The 25,570-nt window shown below is 39.0% G+C and overlaps 1 protein-coding gene across 1 annotated transcript in view; it reads right to left on the bottom strand.

Annotated features, from left to right (window-relative positions):
* Positions 1 to 25,570, bottom strand: part of LOC126353934 (uncharacterized) — a 336,644-nt gene that overhangs the window by 103,761 nt on the left and 207,313 nt on the right. The window contains exon 7 of the mRNA XM_050003196.1: positions 4,656 to 4,841. Within this exon, the coding sequence (XP_049859153.1) occupies positions 4,656 to 4,841 (186 nt within the window). The remainder of the gene's footprint in view (positions 1 to 4,655; positions 4,842 to 25,570) is intronic.

The following is a 25,570-nucleotide window of genomic DNA, read 5'->3' as shown; positions in this document are numbered from 1 at the left end:
CCCTGATGTGCTTTGTTTCAAAAAATAGCAACTTATTCAAAATCAATAGCTCATACCACAGTTATAACACCCGAAGGAAACTGGATACCCATTATAAGCTAAAAACGAAAAGCATGGTCCAGAAGGGGGTTTTATACAGTGGCACCAAGATTTTTAATGCCCTCCCACCGCACATTAAAGAACAGGTTGGAAACATGCCAAAGTTTAAAGAAAATCTTAAGAAGTTCCTTTTAGAATCTTGTTACAGTATTGATGAATTTCTTAGCAAAAGTGCATAGAATCTCTTGTTTGTGCTTAAACCTTACTGTGTGACCTCTACAATTGCTTAATCACACTCTGTAAGTACAGTGTAACTTAATACAATACCCAAATTTATGTATGCCTGTATATTCTTTCAGATGTCTTGTATCTTAACTAATATGTAAGGGTATATGCTAAACTTCACAGTTTCTTTAATCTAATGATAAGATCAATGTATCTGTGCACCAAACAATAATCCGTAAAAAACCTTGACCTGTTCTATATCTAGGGATATGTTCCCATAAGGATGTATGGAACACAAAATAAATAAATAAATAAATGTTCTGACAGTGTTTACGTTGGGCCTCACCAATATACAGAATGAAGAAAACATGTTGGGTTAAAAGCCGGTGTACCATCACAATTTGTACATTATAAAAACTTCAGGCACATGGTAGGAATAAGATTGCTATTGTAATTATGGAATAATTAAGAATTAAAGTTCCAATATTTCTAGTCATTGAAAGGCAGCTATTTTTATGTTTTCAAAGTAAAGTATAAAAAAAATTGTATCCATAATATAAATATGACATGATAATTTTTCAGTCAGAATTAAGCATACTAATGTTTTAATTGGTATTAGTTATTGCAATTGTAATTATGACTATATAGAAATGTAAAGTTTTACTCAAACAAAATTTAATTAATTGAATCTTGGCCTTTCATTCAATAAAACTAATCCTTCTGTTCACCTGAAAATGATAGGATGATTATCCTTTAAGTAAGTAAAATGATATCAGCAAATTAATGAAGTATATTGTTGTAATGATAAAACATGTAATTTTTAGTCTTAATAGAAACAGATTCTTTCCTGTCTTTGAATGAAATTATTCACTTTTATTTCATGTTAATTTCTATGTAAGTTGGGAAGATGTATGTAAAAGTTTTAATTGTTAAACCTAAAAATTTAATATGTAACAATGTCAGTAACTGTTTAAAATCATATACAAGGGTTGGAACTTAAATAGTGGCAATTATTTATTCACAATCAATACAAAAGAGTTACATGTTTTCATGTGTTACTGTCCTTCAAAGAAGTTACCAGCATTGTGTAGAACCCTTTTGCCAGTGATGTGGAAGGTGCAGTATATCGTTATCAGAGCCTGTTCTGTTGATGGCGCAAATGGAGCAGTCTAAGGTTATAGTGATTCTCGTGTACGACTGTGATGGTGTTATCCTAATGCATTAGGTATCTCCACGGCAGACCGTCAATGCACAGTATTACTGTTCATTTTTGGAGCATCACCTGTGACCAGCTTTGCCAAAGGAGCAGCGACACTTTCTGCACAACCCACCCATCATTTTGCAGGACAATGTGCGAGCGCATACTGTGCAAGCAGTGGCTGCTCTGTTTGGTCGATGGGACTGGGAAATACTGTGCCATCCACCATACTCCCCAGATTTAAGTCCTTGTGACTTTGACTTGATTCCGAAGATGAAGGAACCACTTCGTAGCATTCACTTCAGAACTGTTCCAGAGATTCGACAGGCAGTAGACCGCTCCATTCACACCATCAACAAAACAGGTTTTTCTAATGATATACTATGCCTTCAATATCACTGGCAACAGGTTCTACACAATGCTTGTGACAACTTGGAGGGACAGTAACAGGTGCAAAACACTTTTGTATCAGTTGTGAATAAGTAGTTGCCACTATTTAAGTTCCAACCCTCATAAATATAGGCAATTTGTACACCACCATTTCTCAGTTGGAGTTCAGTTTGACGTCAGTCATGAGACAGTGTTAAGTCAATTTTTCATGTAGTTTATCGCCGAACATCTACTGTGCGAAATAAAACTGGAATTCCTGGAGCTTATTTCTACCATTGAATGATTCCTGAGTTGTGATGCATATATTATTTATTTGGTGGAGGATATCCACAGTATGATGTGGTATTCTGTTTTCTTGTGCTAAGCAATGATACAAATCCCAAACTTCACCACAAAGAACCATTTTTCGCCACATTATATTACAGCACATGATTGGGGAAACTGAGAGTTCTTGGAACACCTCAATAACATTTACCATAACATCATTGTCATATTGGAAAATATAAAATGATTATGGCCTACACTTTCTTGTTGTCCAAATCCACTGAAATTGGATGGATGCCTCATTCTCAGTATGTATGGGAAACTAACATACACATATTTTTATTGGTGTGTCCTCTACCAGCACCACTCAATGCAGATGCACACCATTCTGAGGATCAAAGTTCACCAATCTGAAGCTATAAGTTAAAAGTGTTGAGAACCTGCCACAAGACTGTGTCACCTGTGTAATGGTAACCTGTAATTTCATAAAGGATTAAACATAAATATTGTCAAGAAGATCAAGAAGAAGATTCCGTGGATCAGTGATGAGAAAAATAAGCTGACTTGTGAAGAGACACACATTTAAATCAATCTTCAGGTATCTGTAAAAAATGGATAACTTTTGAAGCTTGTAACATCATATGGATCGTAGAATGTCCATTGATCATAAAATACTATGTAAGAGAAAACATTATTATGCAAGGAAAACAGTACACACTGCAGAGCAGCACTGAAAGGAAAGCAAGCATGAAATCTGTGTGTTAGATGAGGCTCAGATTTGGAACCTGCTCTTTGGTGGATAATGATCTTACCAAATGAGCTTTCGAAGCAAAATTCACAACTTTCTCATAAGCTTTAATTTTGTCAGTACTTCTCTCCTATATGTACTTTTTACACTCATCTGCACATAATGCCAGATTCACAGCCATGGAAAAAAAATGTCACGGGGAAGTGACTTAGCCACATTCAAGGAATCCATTTCCAGAATTACTCTTTCACTTTGAAGTGGAGTGTGGGCTGTTACAAAACTTGACTGTGTGAAAGACTATGGTTTGATTCAAATCCTGATCCTTGCATTTTGTGGGTAGTAGTCTGTTTTGAGCATATTGTGGCTCCTCCCTTTTACCTCATCTTTCTGGATGTCTGCTGTTATTCTTTACATTTTTACTTCAGTAGTGAATGTAAAGCACCTCTGTAGTTTCTACAAAAATACTTACGACTAGAATGCTGCTGATGCTCGTATTATTAGTCACACAGTACTTTTTATATAACAGAAATCCTCTACCTCCCTTCTTTGTATGCTATGTGAGTGGTTTCACTGAATTATGCTAATCTGTTCATTCTTTCTCACCTCTTCTCTATAAAGTACTTACAGCTTACATTATTCTTATATGAATGCCAGTACTGCTTTTAAATTTACAGAATACATGAAACATTACACACATGAGCAGTTGCATGAGAGATAGCTGATTGTGTGTGTGTGTGTGTGTGTGTGTGTGTGTGTGTGTGTGTGTGTGTGTGTGTGTGTGTGTGTGTGTGTGTACCACAGCACATGAAATAGCACCTTTTATTGTGGCCAGATATTGGCTCCACAATGAATACGAATCTCCACCTCTCAGATCATGTAGTCTCTGTGTTTCTTCTATGCTGCCAAGTCAATGGTGTACTGTGATATTCAATTCAGGAAAAACTACTATGGGTAATACTGTGTTGAAAACAAAGCTGCTGCCAACTATTTTGGATCATGACAGTGGATGGAAAGATCACAATGTAGCAAACCACAATGCTGCAAACTATGAAACAGCAACCAACTGTATCATCCAGAACCATCTCTTCATTATAGTATACAGAGACCTTTGCACTACATTCATTCATGCACATCAAAAGTGTTTGGGTAGCAAGAACAATGCTGCTGTATGCTTGAAGTATGGAAAGATGTATCATAGATGGATGAGTCATGTTAGTATATGATGATGAAAGGATGCAAGTATGCTGAAAACTACACGGTGTGATGCAACCAATTTGCTAACAGGGCATTATTCAAATAGGTGGTGAAGTTATTCTCACATGAGGGGTGTTTATATAATGTCAAGTGAAGTCTTTGATGCATTTTCTATTGTCTGTTAGTGATGAATAATACCAGAACTGATTGTCTGAATAGTAGCATCCATTTGTTTGCTTGCAGCATCCTGGAGGCAACTAGTACTTCTGGCAAGGCAATGCACCAGCCCATTGTTTCCTATTTATGCAAGCAGGATCACTCCCAAGCTTCCTAACCTCAATTCTAAGGGGCACAATTGGTATGCAATTGAATATGTTTGCAGGAAAACACGCTTATATCAACTTCCATGAGTTATAGATAGCAAATAAGCAGTTGTGGATCAGAATAGCTAACCTATCCTTTCAGTGTCTCAATGAGTGTATATTACATAGTGTCACAGTTATCATGACAGGCGTCTCAAATTTAATTGCTCATGAAGGTAACTATGAAAAAGGAAATTGACGCAATGGATATTATTACATGAGATTGCTTCAGTACCTGCAGAGTTCAATTTGTGTAGTTCTTTCTTGTGCTTCAGGTGGCGTGACCTTGTTGCAGGCACTGGCACTGGTGGGTGTTCTGATGGTGTATGTCCCAAAGAGGTTGGTGGACTGTCTGAGCCAGATGCTGAAGAGCTTGCATTCAGCACTGACAACCGTGCACTTGATTTGCCACTAGAACGAACTGGAAACAAAAAACCATATTTTATACCTCCAGAATATGAAGATAGGAAATGAGTACAGTGATACTGCCAGACCTATACAGTAAGCAGGTGTAAAATAAATAAATAAAAGAAATAAAGTATTTTAAGAATTTTACCAGAAGTATTATCCTTTATTCAACTAGAAATATAAGTTCTGAAAGACAACAGGAGCAAACTAGTTTGTTATCTTAATTTAATTCTCTATGAACTGAAAAGACACAAAGATAGTTTCAGCCATGTGAGTTGACTCAAATTGGAGTCAGACCGACTGCTCCTGTGCTGTTGCCAGGTGGGGTTTTACAAAGCATGGTCTACATATCAAAAGGAATGGGAAAGAGAAATTGGCTGGGTTGATAGCAAAACCTTTTAGGGGGAACATTTATACTCAAGGGCATGTCCTTAACTGGTGTCAGGGCAGAACCTTTTTTAGGGCAGATTTCTGGCTGTCAGGATTAAAAGAATCGTATATAAATGAAATTTTTGAGTTTGAAATATGCAAAGACAAAAATAAGGTTAAAATAAGTGTATTATGTCAAAACATTCGAGGGTTAAAAAATAACATCAGTGAGCTTTTGAGTTAACATTATGTAAATGCTAGCTTTTGAGGCTGTTGTCATGGTTAGTAAAATTCTTCTGGGTATGTGGTCACTTTCTCAATGTGTATAATTTCTAACATTTCAGCCAATGAGCAAAAACACCCTGAGGAAAGCCATCTGCAACAGTGGCTGAAATGTCAGAGAATTTTACACATTGACAATGTGATCACACACTTGGAAGATTTGTATTGACTATTAACTTCCAGTTTCTTTAGATGAATTACAGCCTGCAAATCATGTAGATACATTTTTCTGAACACCATTTGACAACAGGAATACTGAATATGGATGGAAATAACTTAGCATCAAGTTACTGCAGATCAGGTATGGAGAAAAGAGGAGTTCCCACTTACATTACAAAGGGATATAAATAGGAAAACATTGATATTCACAGTTTTTGCAGTGATCAGCATTTAGAAGCTTATGCTGCTGAAGTAGTTTCATGGAAAGTCATAAAATTATTTATGAAACAACTTGGTACATTATTAAACATTTTGACTTCCAAGCACAATGAGATAATATTTAGTGGGGACTTTAATTTTTTAGAGCACATCTGTTCTGTAGTTTTACTTAAGTCCCTTACCATTTCATGTAATTAGAATGTTCATACAATGTACAAGAGTAGTGGGAACCAGCAGCACCATTTTTTGTAGCATTTTTACAGCTGCATTGAGACTGCAAAGTCATAGCATGATCCCCTTAGTTAACAGTTCCTCAGCTCATGATGGTCAACTGCCAGTTTTCAGTAACAGAGTACATGACACAAATAAAAAAAAATTGGAAAACAATGGGGTCATAAATGAAAAAAAGGATTGAGGAATTCAAGAATAATTTGCAAAATACGTGTTGGAAAGATGTACACAACACACCTGGTGTACGAAAAATGTAATGTGTTCTAATACAAAGTTACAGGCTACTTTGAAAACTGTTTTCCTAAAAAAGTAACTAGTGGGAGCAGATTAAATACAACTAAATCCTGGATTAGAAATGGGATCAGAATGTCATGAAAAACTGAAAGAAGGCAGTACTTGATATCAAGGGACATAGATAAAGACACAGTTAAATGACATTACAAACTGCACTGTAAAATTCAAAGCAAGGTCATAAGAGCATCAGCAGGTATTGCTTCCAAGAAAAAATAAGCTCCTCTATTGGACCACAGCAAAAAAAGGACGGTGAACACAAAAAAAAAGAAAAATGAAAAAATTTCTTTAAACTATAGATAATGAACTGATCAATGTCAGCCCTAAATTTGCAAAAACCTTTAGTAACTTCTTTCTGTCAGTGGAATATAATTTAGGTTTGAGCAATTCCTTAGCAGGCAGCCTACCATTCCTAAGAAAAGCATTCCAAACAAGTTTGAAAAATTCAACTACATCTAACATCTCCAAAAGAAGTTATCAATGTTATCAACTCTCAAGAATATAAATGTTCAAGTAGTCGTGACGAAATCAGCAGTAAAATAATGAAATGTTGTTCAGCTGAACTCAGTAATACATTGTTTAGTAATATTGCTTGAGCTCTGGGGCAAGGAGCTTGGAGTAGGGGCTAGTGTCACGGGATTGTGTGCTGTGGATCACCAGTTCAAACTCAACTAGCAATTATTTGTTATTTAGTATTTACCATTCCTTGAAGCTTCTTGAAATATCTTATGTTTGTAATGTTTGTACTTTCTGGAATATTCTATGTTTGTATAGATACCAGTATTCTGCAATGCTCCATGTTTGTATGAATAACTGCACTGTTTATGCAGGAGTTCAGTTCTGATCTGTTCTGTTCTTGTTGTGTGTTGGTGTTTGTAAGAAATTGCTTTCAGTACCAAGTGTTGCATTTCATTGATGACCCTGCTTTTGTATCTGGATTTGAGTGCGGTTACAAAGTAACAACATTTTGCTCAACTGAATTTAATAATATGTTGTATTACTTGTGTGGTGGATCTGTTCACAGTAGTACTTTCCTGCAGAGACTTAAACATACTGTTGTCAAGCCACTACACAAATGACGAGACAAAATGTAAGTAAAGAATTAACAACTGATGTCATTACTGTCAGTATTATCAAAACTTTGTGACAAAATAATGTACAGTACACTTCATACAGGAAAAGAGACCCAGTAGTAAACAGTTTGGGTTTAGAAAAGGACTGTCAACTGAATGGCTTTATTTACCTTCACAGATGACATATTAGAACAAATAATTGGAAATTGCTACCATTGGGAATAAAGAAAGGAAATTCAAGTCTATTTTCCTGTTGTGATTCAGGTCATTAGAGACAGACCATTGGAATATTTTGCGAATTAGATATATCTTTTGACTGTGTGAAACATGATATCCTAATGCAAGAGTTAAAATACTATGGAATGGTTTTTTATCTTATCTGAACAACAGAAAGTAATTTGTACCATTTCCATGTTAATCATGCAATGACAGAAATTCAGAATTTGAAGCAGTCAGAGATGGGATTACAGGTAGACCACAACCTCAATTGGGAAACCTACTGCATACTCTTGGTTCAGCTGTGTTTGCAGAACATGTGACTACTGCTATAGGAAATATAAGAATGAAGTTACTAGTTTATTCCATGTCTTTCAATTCACTAATGAGCTATGGAATCATGTTCTTGGGAAATTCAAGTTAGAGGGACAGTATTTTCACAATGCAGAAATGTGTTATAAGAATAATATCTGGTGTTAATTCAAGAATGTCCTGCAGAGATCTTGTCAAAAAACTATATATTTTGATTACTAATTCACAATTCAGTGATGTCTTTCACCATTGCTAATCTTTCTCTCATCAAAAATGGTGAAAAACAAGAATATAACACTAGGACCGAAAAGCAACTTGTGTGAAAACTCTGAGGTGTCAACATTAGCATAAAGGAGTCAGACACATGAGTACACATGTATTCAGTAAACTACTAGAGCACCTTAAATGTTATGTATAAATGTGGTAGAGCTTAACTGAAAACCTAATATAAAAATTCAATTGGGTAGCTTCTTCTCTATTGAAGAGCATCTTCAAAGAAACTCTTAAATTTAATGGTTAAGATTGACATGTAATTAGAATAAGCACTGTAATACAGTAATATAATATCATTTCATTGTTTTTACACTTGAATTAAATTAAGCATGTATACCCTTAACTTCTTTTCACATCCCAGATGTCACTTTTCTTGGGTTCATAGAATACGGCTAATGTAATGTAATATGAAGTTAAAAGAATAGCCATGCCTTAAACTTGGGGACTCAAGTCTGAGCCAATAGTAATGTCTACAGGGCTATGTTTAAACTATTGCTTTTGAATAAAGGATTTAAATCTTTGAGGTATAAAGAGTGTAACAGAGATATTAGATTATAATAAATGCAGCAGTAACTGCTAAGAAGACTACATACTGATGAGCACAAGAAATGTGAGACACAGTGAAAGTACCATAATGTATAAAACATATCTTACATAATTTTTAACAAAGAGGTTTTCTCTATATGAAGAAAGAGGGGAAAGAATTATAGGAGGAGATGTTTAGACTTTTAAAATTTAAACACACACCCAGATATGTTGACTTGTAAAGCTGAATAATGGCTAATAGGAAGCCGAACATTATATAACTAGTTTTTGTATAGCCAGAAGCAAGAGTAATGGAAAATCCAGGAGGGAATAATTATAATACTATGAATGTAACAAAGTGTTCTTGCATCATCAAGAAATAGTGTGTTTAGTAATTCCTGTAAAATAAATAATGACAGCTACAAGAAAGTTTTAAGTATTGGAAAGCATGCAGATACAAGACACACGATTTTATTTCCATCTGATAGTCATGGACGACACTGCACTAGTTTATTAAATCAGACTCTTCCACTAAGATATTTTGTGAAGTCTGTTGTTAAACCAAACACACCATTGAAATATGTTGTTAATAACATAGAAGAAAAGGTAAAGGATTTCAGTAAATTTGACTGTGTTATTGTCCTGGCTGGAACAAATGATGAAGAATCAGATATCAAGGATTACCAATGCACTGTGAACATGATACTCATAAAATCTATGAACAGTAAAGTGATTCTGTGTACAGTACCCTACCGATATGGCAGGGTGGACTGGAATGACAGAATCTACAAAATGAACACGTTCTTGATGGAATACGTTGCCAGTACAGTCATGCTAAGGTACTGGATGTACATCTCTTTTTAAGGAGGACTGGTTATACACAGAATGAACTTCATTTGGTGCTGAAAGGGAAGGGAAAACTATGCAGGAACCTTCATTATTCAACAATGATGCAGCCCACCACATCATTACTGATATCTGTTAACTGCTTGCAACATGCAGATCAGTCACTCAATGAAGCTGTATGCTTACAATATGGGAAAATAACAGAAGATGAAACCAAAAAATTAATGGTAAATATGCATACCATGGAACGAACAAGGAACAATGAAGCAACACAAAGACAGTATCGCCACAGTACAAAAATCACAGAAGAAGAAACCAAAAAGTTAACAACAGATATGCCTTCAGTGGAATGCGAAAAGGGCAGGGAATGAGCGCAGAAGACAGTATCACCATATACAAAGACTGAGGATGAAGCCTTACCACAGTGGATCAAAGTTAAAAACAACAGGTCACGACAAAGCACCAGGCTGAAGTTGGCACCCAAACAACATATGAACGATTTTTTATGGCCCAATCCACTGCAGAAGAAAACAACCAAGAAGAAGTCCAGGACCCCCAGGAGGCAAAAATCAGGACAGAAACAAAAAGACTGGATCCTACTCTTCAAAGAAGATACCAAGCAAGAAACATACCTCTCACAGAAGTGAATAATTCCTTAACTCCCCTATATCATAATGTACAGGGCTTAACCAATAAGCTATATGAGCTAGAGGTGCTTTTGAATGGTTCATTGAAGGAGATTTCTGTGTTGTGAAAAACTGAACACTGGCTACAAGAACTACAAAAATGTGCAGTTGGGATTTCAGACTTCCAGTTGGTCAGGAGCTTTTGCAGGGAAACATGTAGAGGGGTGGAACATGTATATATGTAAGAACAGGTATTAAATTGATGGAAATTAGCCATACAAATGTCAGCTGTATTGAAAAAGATTATGAATATTGTGTATGTGAACTAACAGATAGTAAAATTATAATTGCATTTATATATAGAAGTCCCCATCTGGCAATTTTGAATTATTCTCTGAAAATTTGGAAAATCTTCTGAACTACTATACAATCAGTCAAAACACATTATTGTGCTTGGGAATTTCAATATTAATTTCAAGGAAAACTGTAGAAAAGGGCAAAAACTTGTTAACCTACTAAAGACTTACAATATGGACATGTGTGTAGAAGATACCACCACATACAGCAGAAAAAGTGAAAGTACTATAGACCAAATATTCATTGACAAATCAAAATGTGGCTCTAAATCATCAAGCACTTACATTGACTTTAGATAAATCTTACAATAAAAGTGATAACAGGAGATGTATTGAGAAAAGATTAATTAATTATGATACCATTAGGGTCTTTAATATAATGTGAAAAAAATGTAAACTGGGAAATGGAAAGCAATAGTTCTGTAGATATAAAATTCAACAAGTTCTTGTCAAATTATAAATACTGTTATGATATTTCATTCCCCCTGAAGAGAATAAAAATAAACAAAAAAAAATCAAATTCATGGATAACAAGTGAAATCAACGAGTCATCAGAAAGTCTTAGAATGCTGTATAAGTGTGCAAAGCAAAATACCATTGAAACCATATTCCAAGTGTTATAAGAAAAAGTGCAGGGAAGCTATAATTGCTGCAAAAAGGAAGCACAATGATTCATATAACAGAAAGGGTAACAACAAAATGAAATCTATGAGGAAAGTTATAAATAATCATACAGGCAGATATGAAAGTGCAGGTAATAAAATCACCATGAAACACAAAAATGAAATTGTTGATGATCCACTTCTAATAGCTAATATATTTAATTATCATTATATTAATGTAGCCCAAAACCTGATCACCACTAAGTATGATCCAAAGACAAAGGTAACAACTCAAATAAACAAAAGGACAATGTACCTATGTCCCGTAACACCCAAAGAAGTACAATCGGCTATCAGCAAACTAAAGAGTAAATTGACCTGCAGATTTGATGGTATCCCTGACAAAATTATTAAATATAGAACCAATAATGTTGTCTCTCAACTTGCAGACATAGTCAATGATTCCTTTGAAACTGGTGTGTTTCAAGTAAACGTAAGCAGTCAACAGTAATACCAGTTTATAAAAATGGTGACAAGTTTGACATTAAAAATTTAAGACCTCTTTATTTTCAAAACTAATTGAAATAATAATGTATAAAAGATTGCTAAACTTCTTAAACAAAAATAAAATTCTTGCAAATGCACAGAATGGTTTCAGAAAAGTCAAATTTATGCAAACTGCTCTTGTCAGTTTCCTAAACTTGTTTACAAACTATTGAGGACAAGGAACTGATCTGTGGGTTGTTTTTGGACCTTTCCAAAGCATTCCATTTTATAAATTGTAATCTACTGCTGTTAAAACTGTATAATTTTGGCATCCGTGGTATTTCCTATGAGTGGTTCAAGTCATATTTAACTAAAAGGAAACAAAGAGTACAAATTACTCAGGGTGCAAATGTGTACCATTTTGAATATAAAAAAGTTAATTATGGGGTGGTCCAGGGCTCAGTATTAGGACCATTGTTATTCTTGATTTTTATTAATGACCTACCTCAACAGTTTTCAACAGCTGATACCATATTATTTGGTGATACCAGCTTCATTATGAAAGAGAAGAATGATTATCAGATGCAGCAAAAAATCAACAAAACAGCAGAAGTGGCAGAAAAATGGTTTAAAGATAACTGTCTAGTTGTCAATGACAAGAAAACTGTGTGGATGAACTTCAACCATATAAGGAACAAAAATAGGACCAATGTAAAATTCACATTATCAAATAGCCAAATTCAGCAAAAGAATCACATAAAATATCAGTGGGTGCATTGACAGAGATCAGTGCACAGTGAGGGTGATGGGACAGAGGGGGGAGAGACTGTTGGATGTGGGGAGTGGGGACAGTATTGTATTGGTCCTGAAGTCAACAAAGCAGCTTACGCATAAGACATTGGACAATTCAAGTTATAAGAATAAGCGATGACACTTTCTGCAGGACCTGACCATCATTTTGCAGGAAAATGCTCAAGCACATACAGTGCAAGCTATTACTGATTTGTTTGACTGATGGGGCTGCTAAGTGCTAAATCACCTACAGCACTCCCCTGACTTAAGCCCTCGTAAGTTCAACTCAGTTTCTAAACTGAGGGAAACACATCATGGCCGTCGCTTCAGAACTGCTACAAATTTGTCAGGCAATAGACCGCGCTGCTCAAACTGTCAACACAACTGGCATTACTAAGTGTATCCTACAACTTCAACATCTCTGGCAATGGGTTATACACAATTCTGGTGACTACTCTGAAGGTCAGTAAAACTTTGAAAAACGTATCTATTTTGTACGAGCTGTAAATAAATAGTTGCCACTATTAAAGTCCCAACCCTTGGAAAAACAGTTATCACTGACTTCTTATTTCTGAATCCATGTTGTTCACTACAAAGGATGTTGTTTTTATTTATAAATTTCATAAGTTTGTCATATTTTTTTCTAATGTGATGGGTCTGTAGTTATTTACATTATCTTTCTCACCATTTTTATGTACTGGAATAAATTTTGATGTTTTCAATACATCAGGGAAAGTGCCTGCTTGAAGTGTTCAGTCACATAAGTGTGTGAGTTTTGCAATTAGGTTTGATGCACTCTTTTTTAATACTGTTGCAGGTGCACCATCAATGCCTGCAGAGTTGGAATTTTTTACTCCTTTCGTTTCTTTAGCTACTTCATCGTGTGAAACAAAACTGATGTACATTGATGTTCTACATGCACTTATTTTATATTCATTTCCCTGGGTGCTCTTATGTAAGATTGATTGTAATATGCTATCAGCAACAGCTGTGAAAAATTGTTAAATGTGTTGACTACTTCTTAGGGGTTTGTTACTTTTTTTTATTTTTGTGATAATGTTATATTTTTGCAATATTGACTATATTCTGCAGATTCTTTTATTTTTATAACAGTCCACATAGTCTGTAATTTATTAGCTGGTTTATAAATGTATTCATCATTAGGAATTTTTTTTGCTGCTTTTATTACTTTTCTTGATATTTTGGAGTTTTTTTTTTTTTTTTTTTTTTTTTTTTTGTATGTGCATACTTAAGGTGAGGAATTTTTTGAGTTACATATTTCATTAAGAACCAGTAGTCTTTTCTTCTGGCACAAAACCCTTATGCCACATTGTGATCCAGCTGTTTCTTCTAGAGTTACAGTTACAGTTTTCAGTGGGAATGCAGTTTGAAAGAAAGGTGTTAATGTGTCAATTAAGGTGTTCAATTTTTCATTTATATCATTCATTTTGTACATTTCTTACCATTTTTCTTTCTGTAATATGCTGTTGAAGAAGTTAATATAATCCTGACCATAACTTCTACTTGAGGTTCTTCAAGACATGTTGTTAATAATATTGCCTTTAACTTTTATGCTTGATATTTGAGCAAGATGGTCACTAAAACCTGCACTGAAAATCTTTAGTGAACTGTGTACTCTCTTCTTGACTAGAAATTGATCTAGAGCTGTTTGGCAAGTTTCTGTTACTTGGATAGCAGCTTGTACTTCAGCCTTTAAATTATAGGATTTTGCAAGGTTCAAAGTAGTGTCTCTGTTTACACTATCTGAGAGGAAATCAATATTGAAGTCACCATAGATTATCAACTCACAATCCATTTGATTTACTGCACTTAGCAATGACTACATTTTCTTTAAGAAAAGTTCATAATTTCCAGATGGTGATCGGTAAACTGTTTGCAATAACCAAGTTGAGCTGAATAATTTTTATAGCTGCAATTTCATAATCCTTTTCGACATCTTTTCCAATTACACTGCTGGCCATTAAAATTGCTACACCAAGAAGAAATGCCGTTGATAAACAGGTATTCATTGGACAAATATATTATACTAGAACTGACATGCAATTTGGGTGCATAGATCCTGAGAAATCAGTACCCAGAACAACCACCTCTGGTCATAAAACAGCCTTGATATGCCTTGGCATTGAGTCAAACTGAGCTTGGATGGCGTGTACAGGTAAAGCTGCCGATGCAGCTTCAACACGATACCACAGTTCATCAAGAGTACTGACTGGCGTATTGTGACGAGCCAGTTGCTCGGCCACCATTAACTAGACGTTTTCAGTTGGTGAGAGATCTGGAGAATGTGCTGGCCAGGGCAGCAGTTGAACATTTTCTGTATCCAGAAAGGCCCGTACAAGACCTGCAACTTGCGGTCGTGGATTATCCTGCTGAAATGTGGGGTTTCGCAGGGATCGAATGAAGGGTAGAGCCACGGGTTGTAACACATCTGAAATGTAACGTCCACTGTTCAAAGTGCCGTCAATTCAAACAAGAGGTGACTGAGACATGAAGGGTAGAGCCACGGGTCATAACACATCTGAAATGTAACGTCCACTGTTCAAAGTGCCGTCAATTCAAACAAGAGGTGACTGAGACATGTAACTAATTGCACCCCATACCATAACGCCGGGTGATACGCCAGTATGGCGATGGCGAATACACGCTTCCAATGTGCGTTCAGCGCAATGCCGCCAAACACGCATGCGGCCATCGTGATGCTGTAAACAGAACCTGGATTCATCCGAAAAAATGACGTTTTGCCATTTGTACACCCAGTTTCGTCGTTGAGTACACAATCACAGGCACTCCTGTCTGTGATGCAGCGTCAAGGGTAACCGCAGCCACAGTCTCCAAGCTGATAGTTCATGCTACTGCAAACGACATCGAACTGTTCGTGCAGATGGTTGTTGTCTTGGAAACGTCCCCACCTGTTGACTCAGGGATCGAGACACGGCTGCACAATCCGTTACAGACATGCAGATAAGATGCCTGTCATCTCGACTGCTAGCGGTAGGAGGTCGTTGGGATCCAGCACAGAGTTCCGTATTACCCTCCTGAACCCACCAATTCCATATTCTGTTAACAGTCATTGGATATCGATCAACGCGAGCAGCAATGTTGCGATACGATAAACCGCAGTTCTGATAGGCTACAATCCGACCTTTATCAAAGTCGGAAACGTGATGGTACGCATTTCTCCTCCTTACACATGTCATCACAACAACGTTTCACCAGGCAACGCCAGTCAACTGCTGTTTGTGTATGAGAAATCGGTTGGAAACTTTCCTCATGTCAGCACGTTTAGGTGTCGCCACCGGCGTCACCCTTGTGTGAATGCCTTGAAAAGCTAATCATTTGCATATCACAGCATCTTCTTCCTGTCGGTTAAATTTCGCGTCTGTATCACGTCATCTTCGTGGTGTAGCACTTTTAATGGCCAGTAGTGTAAGTCAGATATGGTAACAAAATCTACATTTTCCTTTGTGTAAATTGCCAACCCACCCTGCTTGCTGTTTTTCCTGCAGTAGTTAAGAAGCCAAAATGAATTTGATTATTTTTGTATTCTGGATTAATTCTCAGAAATGCATAACATTGAGATATGTTAACATCTGTTAACAGTACGTTAATTTCATCGATCGTATTACACAGGAATTGCTCATTAAAGTGATAAATTTCTAGATAGGGAGTTACCACGATTTGATAATTGGGAGTCACATTTACAACTTTATTTTACACCTTTAGTTTAAATTAGGGTCGTCAGTAGCGTTGCATTTTCGTTCTTCTATCTTATTCATGTTGTTTTCCTCGCTGTTGCTGGAAGGGTCTACAGGAAGCTGATAGATTGTTTTATTCCTGAAATGTCTTTGTTTAATTATTTCACTAAGACCACAAACAAACCTGTTCCCTTTATAGTTCAAATGCATTCCATGTTCCGTGTGCAGATTTCGATGCAGCTTGCTTATATCTAGTTCTAAACACTTGGCGTATTGTACGCGCAGTTTCCTTATTTTAATGTTTGTTTTTCGAATTTCTTTGTTTACACACGAACTATATATCGAGCGTGCCTATAAGGCAGTGTGGCAACCATTGTGTTTGTACATTTGTTAGCTTGTAAAAATTCTGCAGCGTTTTCACGCAAACCTCTGCTTCAATTTTTGCGCTTGTTTGATCCCACTATACAGACAGTGATGTAATTTTTCTGCATTAATTTTGTCTATGTGTTAGTGTCTACAACATTTTTACATCCCGCCTCCAGTTCCATTCGCTACTCACTGCCATGTCGCGATTTTTCGCACAGAACTTGTTGGATAGATTTTTGCTATGTCTGTCTGTTAGTAATAGTACATTACTCTTTTTCCCTGATGCTTTATGTTGATTGTTGACCTCTTTTGCAAAGTGATTCAGGTTCACGACCCTCCAGTCGCTATCACAGTCGATTGTTTGCAAAATATCATATTTGTTTTCATCGGAAGATGTAATAGTTTTAGTAGTGTTTGTTGCTCTTTTTGCAGTTGAAAAACTATCTTTATGCGACACTTCTATCCACTCAGACGATTTATTACTTCTGTCTTGCATCATTTGGGTTAGTTTATTGTAGGTTGAGGCTGGGATAATTTTCAGAGCAGAGAATTTGTTGTAGGGATAGCTCCCATCTGCACAGTTGAGAAAAGATGACGGTGGAGGGGAGGATCCAGGTGGTCCACATTGTGAAGCGGCCATTGAAATCAAGCATACTAGGCTCAGCTGCATGTTGTGCAATAGGGTGTCCCACTTCGCTCTTGGCCATAATTTGGCATTGTCCTTTCATTCTGGTGGACATCTGGTTGGTAGTTACACCAATATAAAAAGCTTTGTGGTGAGTGCAGCAGAGTTGGTAAGTGCAGCAGAGTTGGTATATGATATCACTGCTTTCACAGGTGGCCCGGCCTGGAAGAGGAAGCGCTGGTTGGGTGGATTGGACAGGTCTTGCACCTGGGTCTACTACAGGGATATGATCCTTGTGTTGTGACAAAGGGTTTGGGATTGGGAGTGGTATATGGATGGACTAGAATATTGTGGAGGTTGGATGGGCGATGAACACTGCTTCATGAGAGGTGGGAGATATCTTGGGTTACCTCATTTCAGGGCTTGGTGATAGATAATTAAAGCCCTGATGAAGGATGTGGTTCAGCTGGTCCAGTCCAAGGTAGTATTGTGTGCCGAATGGGATGGGGGACACACTTTTGTAGCTGGTTCTTGGATGGGGTGGGAGGATTGATGGTATTTTCCAGACCTACCTTTGCCATATAAACATACAACGCTCGACCTAAGCAATCCCCTTTTCACCTCCCTCTCTTCCCTTATCCCATCACGCTCATGTTGCGATACTGCATCTATCCCGTCCATTTTCCCTGCGTTTTTGTGCGTTTTTGGGTATTTATTTGCGCGGATTTTCACGTAATTTCACGTATTATGCGTATTTTACGTATTTGTACGTATCTTTTCGTGTCTGTGTGCATTTTTTACATCTAACACCTTCTTTTGCCCAATTCTTATGTCATTTTCCGTTTGCCTACGCCATCCTTGCCACAGTGGACCTGTACTCCATCTTTCTGTACCAGTTTAGAAAAGTATTCCTTTCCCTGGTTAAAATCCAGTCCTACATCCTGATCCTTGAATGCTGCTAAGTCATGGTATCCTCTGCAATGGTCTAATAAAAAAATTACTTTCTCTGGATCCCATACCTCTTTTCATAATGACCTTCACCTTTTCAGACTCTGCCAGTCCCTGTCACTCGAAAACCTGATAATCCAAAAACACATCTCCATGGCACAGGCATCCCAACATCACCTCTGCTTCCTCCACAAGATAGAGCTATTGTGCATCACATCTCTGAAACTGAAGTCTGTGCTCTACAGCAATGGAAAGAGCATCACCTCCATAAGTTAGTTACCCAACCTGCTGACATCCTACTGTTGCCTTGGGGCACCATTATCCAGCCCCTATCGTACTCACAGTGTTCTACCCTGTCAAACCCTTGTAGCACTGAGACCCTGCCTAGTTGATCTTTTCAACTTACTACATACCCAAAACTCCCTACCAACATTCTGCTAAATGCAGAGTTGAAACTATTTTGGAACCTTTGTTGTTAAACTTACCAGCCAAATCTTCAGCCCCACAAAATTTTCATTCTTAGCCAAAGGCCTCACCTCCTGCTCTGCACCCAAATTTAACTATGTTGGACTTGTCATACTCTCCCCCTCTCAATCCTTGCAATGGAAACACTTCTATGCCACCAACCCCTTCAATCAAATCCAACGTAATCTCAACACTGAACCCTGTATCTCCTAGTTCATGCTAGAATCAAACCCTGTTATACCCCCTCCCCACCTAACCACCCTCTAGTCTCTTCCCAGTAATTCCCTACCTCCAACTTCACCTCACCATCCTTCCACCTCACCATCCTTCCCTAAGTCCTTTCCTAAGAACACCAACCTTTCAGCAGAAAAAAAAGGATGGCTATACACAGCCTCAAAACAGATCCTCACCTAATCATCCTGCCTGCAATCAAAGGTTCCACCAGTATCTTTATGAATCACAGCTACTACCTGTCAGAAAGCCTCCCCCAGTTATCTGATTCCTTCATGTATTAACTCTGCCAGAATGATCCAATGCCAGAAGTTCAACACAACCTCTGGTCACTGCATCAAGCCATAAGCCCTTCCCAGAACCTCCCACTGAATACATTTCCCTCCTCACCCCTATGACACCCTCCCCCCCCCCCCAACACACACCTTCTAGATACTTCCCAAAATCCACAAACCCAATAACTCTGGACTCCCCATTATAGCTGATATTGAGCCACGACTGTAAGAATTTTGGTCCTAAATGATCAACACTCTGACCAATTGCCAAAATCTAGCCTCCCCTGTCAAAGGTATCAACCACTTTCTACACCAATACTCCTTCATACCCATCCCCACCCCTTTACATCCTGGAACCCTTATTGTCACTGTCGATGCCACTTCCCTATACATCAACATTCCTCATGCCCATGGTCTTGCCGCTATTGAACACTACCTCTCCCAACGTCCTTCAAACGTCTAACCAACAACCTCATTCTTCACACACCTCACTAACTTCATCCTAACACACAACTATCTATTCTTTGTAGGGAAAGTATACAAACAAACCAGTGACAGAGTCATGGGCACCTGAATGGCACACTCCTATGTCGACCTCTTTATAGGTCATCTAGAGCAAACCTTCCAAATCTCCCAATATCCTGAACCCCTAGTCAGGTTCAGGTACATTGATGGTATCTTTATGAGCTGGACTCAGGCTAAAACACCCTACCCTCATTTCTTCACAGCCTGTCTCATCCACTTTAACTCATCCTCCTCAGTAAAGTGTGCCACCTTCCGATACATTGATCTCCTCCTCTCAGATGGCTTCATCCATACCTATGTCCACATCTAATCCTCCAACATAAAAAAAACAAAAAAAAACTCACATCAGCCTAGCCACCCAGGGATGGCATATCTGCATTGACAAGAACTACCTTTCCCAGTACACTGACGGTCTCACAAAGGCCTTCACTGTCAGCCACTATCCCCAGACCTAGCCCACAAACAGGTTTCCTGTGCTGTATCCCCACACACTCTTAATTCTTCCACCACCCCAAGAATCAACTACAAAGGATTGTACCACCCCAGAATGGAACAACTGAACCACATCCTTTATCTGGCCTTTGATTATCTATCAGCATGTCCTGAAATGAAGGAATCCTACCCAAGTTACTTCCCACCCATCTTAAAATGGTGTTTTGTTGTCCACCCATAATATCTTAGTCCATCCCTACACAAATCACAGTCCCAGCCCCTTGCCACAAGGATCATACTCCTGCAAGACTGAGATGCAAGACCTGCCCAATCCACTCATCCAGCACTTCCTATTTCCACCTTGTCACCGACTTGTTCTCCCCCATCTGTGGATGGGCTATCTGTAAAAGCAGCAATGTCATATATCCATTCTGCTGCAATCTTTGCACAGCTCCCCACACCTACCACGGTGAACCAACTTCTGTTGGAGTTCTGACAAGTGAGATATTATTGCCACATTAGCCCAGCAATGACTAAAATTGTGAAGCTCCTCCATCGATTGCTATGGAGTGGTGATTGATTCCTAGTGTGAGAGGGCATTTGAGCATCTTAATGGAAACTTTTTCCACTCCAGCTGCTTGGTGAGTTATGACTCTCACGAGCTGCTGATTGTCACTGAGGATGCCTCCTATATTGGGAATGGAGATGACAGATAAACCTATAACTTTTGTGTCTGAGAATCTGAACCCTGGTCAATGTGGTTACTTGCAGGTATGAAGAGAACCTCTGAAGGAGATCCATCACTAGGTGCATGGACGAAAGCTCCTTCTCCAAACAGCTTATAAACTTCTGGTAATCTTTTACATCCAGCTCCTGCAGATTGATGAAGACCCAGCAGCATCTATAATGTTGGGCTCTATTCTTCATGGCATAGCACCATGAGATTGCATTCCTCATATTGGCCAACCATATCAACACTGGCGTCTTCTTTCGCCTTCTGGCAGTCAGCGATGCTTTCTTTGATGGTTGTTCTGAGGTCTGTTTCCAGTTCATCAATCTCTCTTGGTAAGTTGTTGGCATGTTGCCACCTGATGCTGGGCCATTGTCAAGTAGTTTCCACAGGCACTAACCTCTCCCACATTCGATAGTTTTATAGATGCAGTTGTCATCTTCGAAAGAAGGCTTGTCTGCTATGGAGCCCACCCAGTTTTGGAAACTTCAGTGGTTGCTCTCTGTACACCAAGTTGAAGTCATGGGGCAGCGATAGGCACATCTACAGACGGCGGTAGTATCGCTTACATAAGGTACAAAAGGGCGGTGCATTGGCAAAGTTGTCATTTGTAGTCAGGATACATATGAAAAGTTGCATGATTGATTATGGTTGCATGAATGGAATTAACAGACTTCGAATGTGAAATGGCAGTTGGAGCTAGACACATGGGACATTCCATTTCGGAAATCGTCAAGGAACTCAATATTACGAGATCCACAATGTCAAGAGAGTGCCAAAATACCAAATTTCAGGAATTAACTCTCACCATGAACAATGCAGTGGCCAACGGTTTTCACTCAATAACAAAGAGGAGCGGCCTTTGCGTACAGTTGTCAATGCTAATAGACAAGCAACACTGTGTGAAATAACTGCAGAAATCAACGTGGTGCATACAGTTAAGTTATCCATTAGTATAGTGGGGTAAAATATGGTGTTAATGGGCTATGGCAACAAGTGACTGGTGTGAGTGCCTTTGCTATCAGCACATCACCTGCAGCACCTGACCTGGACTAGTGACCATATCAGTTAGACTTAGAATCGAAAACCGTCGTCTGGTCAGGTGAGTCTGATTTCATTTGGTAAGAGCTGATTGTATGGTTGGAGTATGGCGCAGACACCACGAAGCTATAGACCCAAGTTGTCAACAAGGCACTGTGAAAGCTGGTGGAGACACCATAATGCTGTGGGCTGTGTTTACATGGAATGAGATAGGTCGTCTGGTCCAACTGAACCAATCATTGATTGAAAATGGTTATTTTCAACTACCTGGAGACGATATGCAGCCATTCATAAGCGTAATGTTCTCAAATGATGATGGAATTTTTATGGATAACAATCCGCCATGTCATCAGGCCACAATTGTTCAAGATTGGTTGAAATAATATTCTGGACAGTTTGAGTGAAAGATTTGGTCACCCAGATCACCTGACATAAATCCCATCAAACATTTATGGGACATAATCAAAAAGTTAGTTTCTGTATAAAATCCTACACTGGCAACATTTTCGCAATTATGAACGGCTATAGAGGAAGTGTGGTAAAGTATTTCTGCAGGGGACTCCCAATGAATTGTTGAGTCGGTGTTTTGTCGATTTGCTGCACTGTGCAGGGCAAAAGGAAGTCTAATACGATATTAAAAGGTATCTGATGACCTATGTCACATCAGTGTATCAAACAGGCATAGTACAGACACCTTCCACATAATCCGTGTAGTGCAGTAGTTTTTCATGGTGGAAAGACTTCACCTTGCAGTCATCATGGACAATGATGTGCAGTTCACTAGCTATGAGTTTACAGGTGAGTTTTATAAAAAATGTGCCCACCTGCACAGTGCACCTTCCACTCTGCATCCAATGGGATTGTGTGCACGTTTATGGACCAGATGCGTAAGTTTGCAACTGTACATAACCTGAAGAAAGAGCTCCTCCTCTTTCTTACTACTTGCAGGAGCACCCCCCCCCCCTCCCCCCACAGAGAGGTGTCACCCATGGAGCACGTGCATGGACAACTGATGTGGAATTCTGTCTCCCTTATTGTGTCCCATGGTGGGACACCTTCCCAGTGGTCGGGCCACTTCCAGGAGACATCAGATCTGATACTTGGACTGCCATTTTAGCAAACAACACTGGGCACTCAGAATGTCTGTGTGTTGGGCTCAATGTGGCACAAACATGTGGACCAACTCCGCCTATGTGTGGGCCCAACCCTTTCATCGATCCCTGTTGGTAGCCATTCTCTGCTGCTGGTGTGGGCAGTAGCACACCTGTTGGGTCAGATGACAGCATCCTATCACCAAGGTCAGTTCTCTCTGTTGATGGTCTACCTGTGTCTGAACTGATAGATGCCAATGTGGGTGCTAGATTCCAGTGGACCACTCCCTTCTCTCTGAGTAATGGTTGATGGCAGAGGGTCCATCACCACTTTCCCTTGGGGGGGGGGGAGGGAGGGGAGGGATGTTAGTCCTGCAGCACCTACTGGACAACATCCCACAGCATGTCAGTGACACTAGTAGCCTATCTCATAAGTGCAGCCATTCAGCAAGGTGGCATTGATGGTCGCTTCCAGAGGGCATTCCAGATGGCGGACTTACTTTGCCATGCACTCCTCAGAGGCCATTCAAACGTTTGATGACATCATCTCGTGTGGCCAGCTAACCAGAGAGCAGCTTGTTATTGTGGCTGGCGTCACTCACGTTGGGTGATTGTTTCCCTCCACATGATATTATAATGAGCCCCACCGGGCCTATGTGACTAATCTTCAGTGACGCTAGTGCTGGAGTTATAGTGAGCATCGTCACTGAGGATCTTCAGGACATCTTCTGCTTGAAAGTCTGTTTGGTAGTGGGATTATCTCGGACTATTTCAGTCTGTCAATGTTGGATTTAGATGCTAAAAGGGACATGTTTCTGGGAGTGTTAATTACATTCAGTTCTTACAAGATTTGGAGTGTTCGAATAAACAGTTCTTGAACTTGGAAGCCATCCTTGTTTAGTTGTTCCTATCACTACACTCGCAGTTTTGTTGGGGTGATGTGCTACTGGACAGATACGCCACGTCACAACACTATTACTAAATGCCACCTTTGCTTGCTGCAGAACTACAGTCTATGCCAAAGTCCAAACGATGCTGGGAGCTGAACTGATGCTTTCCATCTGGAGGGCCACCTGCTGATTGACTACGACCGACTTCAGGGCCTCTGCCCAGGGATCCATGGTTCGCAACTGGTCCTAACTAGCTGCTGATAGGCCATCTGCGCTGTGTAAGCACATTAGTACTGCTGTCTTGCATGCGCAGGCTACTGTCGCTGCATTCTACGCTGGAGTCCTTGCTTCACCTCTGAGCTTGGGTGTTGCCTGCACTGAGCCACGCATCTTCACCAAGGAGTGTGATCGACTTCTATGGATCCTGTTATTGCTGCATGCTGGCCTCTTGTCTGAAGACTGACACACTACTTCATTCACTGAGGTGCTGACAATATAACTTCACCGCCGTTGCCACCTCTTCGACGAGATGACACGGGGTGCTGGCCATTTCTGTGAGCTGAGCTAAGCGCACAGTGCACTGTCCGGGGCCACCATGCAAGAACAAATTTATGTTTTTATTGCCTCAATTATTTTTCGTCGGACATTCATCTGGTTCAACGTACATGTTGCCCCGTTGATCAACTTGCAATGTTGTTGTAACGCATTACAGGCTGAATAATTACACACACCATCCTGACCGCCGCTAAGCGAGAGTATCAGACTATATCAAAACCCACTAAACTAATGATATCACTGGTCATTAGGAACATGGGAGAGGATTTCAAAGTAGATACTGCAGTTCATGTAACCCTAATTAATGCTGAAGTATACTACGGTATCGGCTCACAGTCTCTGAGCGAAAATAAACGACGTTTGGTAACGTACAGTAATCAACACATTGCTTTCAAGAGGCAAGTAGCAGTTAACCATACCTATAAACATTTATGTAGATCAATAATGTATTGTCTTTATCAATAGCAACTAACATTATGGCCTAGATCCGTTTATGGGCTTTAGTTTACAAACAAAGATTTGGTTGACATCTTACTGAACAACATTCAGTTTAGTGATTTGGTTGCTAGCAGTAATGAGCACATTGATTTATTTGAGTCTAATTTGGGTTGTGCACGAAACTATGATGTGCACATATTATTAAAACCTAATGATACTTCTTGTTGTTTTTCTGAATTAGAACCATAGGATTTAGTACGAAAGAATTAGTTAAAGCGGCATTTGATCGTTTAGAAGCATCTAGTTTCGAAGCGGAATGGTTGCTCAGAATATTCAATACCCAAGCGAACGTGATGACGTCGATATCGATCCCTACATAAACTCTGACATGCTTCCTCACCACCCACGTCCATACACGCCTGTGCCTGAGTCAGAGAGGTCAGTCATCACAGTCACCTCGCGTAAGAAACGAAATAATCCGGAAAATAACCAGATGGACCATGTTTCAGTCGAGGTTGCTGGGACTGATCCAGGAACAGCAAAATAGAATGATAAACTACGCCAGGAGACCTTCAAATCTGGAGCACTGAAAGCTTGTGTTGAGCTTCTAGAGCTGGAGGACTCCAAGCTAACAAAAAAATCTGTAGCAGCTTCTCAAAAACCAAAGCTAAGTACAAAAGCTAAGATACAGAAAGTAGCAAACGAGAAAATCAACAAACTATTAGATCCAACGAGAACAAGGATGGCAAAGTTGTC

The sequence above is a fragment of the Schistocerca gregaria genome, chromosome 3 (genome assembly GCF_023897955.1).
Source record: "Schistocerca gregaria isolate iqSchGreg1 chromosome 3, iqSchGreg1.2, whole genome shotgun sequence".
NCBI lineage: Eukaryota > Metazoa > Arthropoda > Insecta > Orthoptera > Acrididae > Schistocerca > Schistocerca gregaria.
Note: the sequence above shows the minus strand (reverse complement) of the source record. Positions and strands in the feature narration are given on the sequence as shown.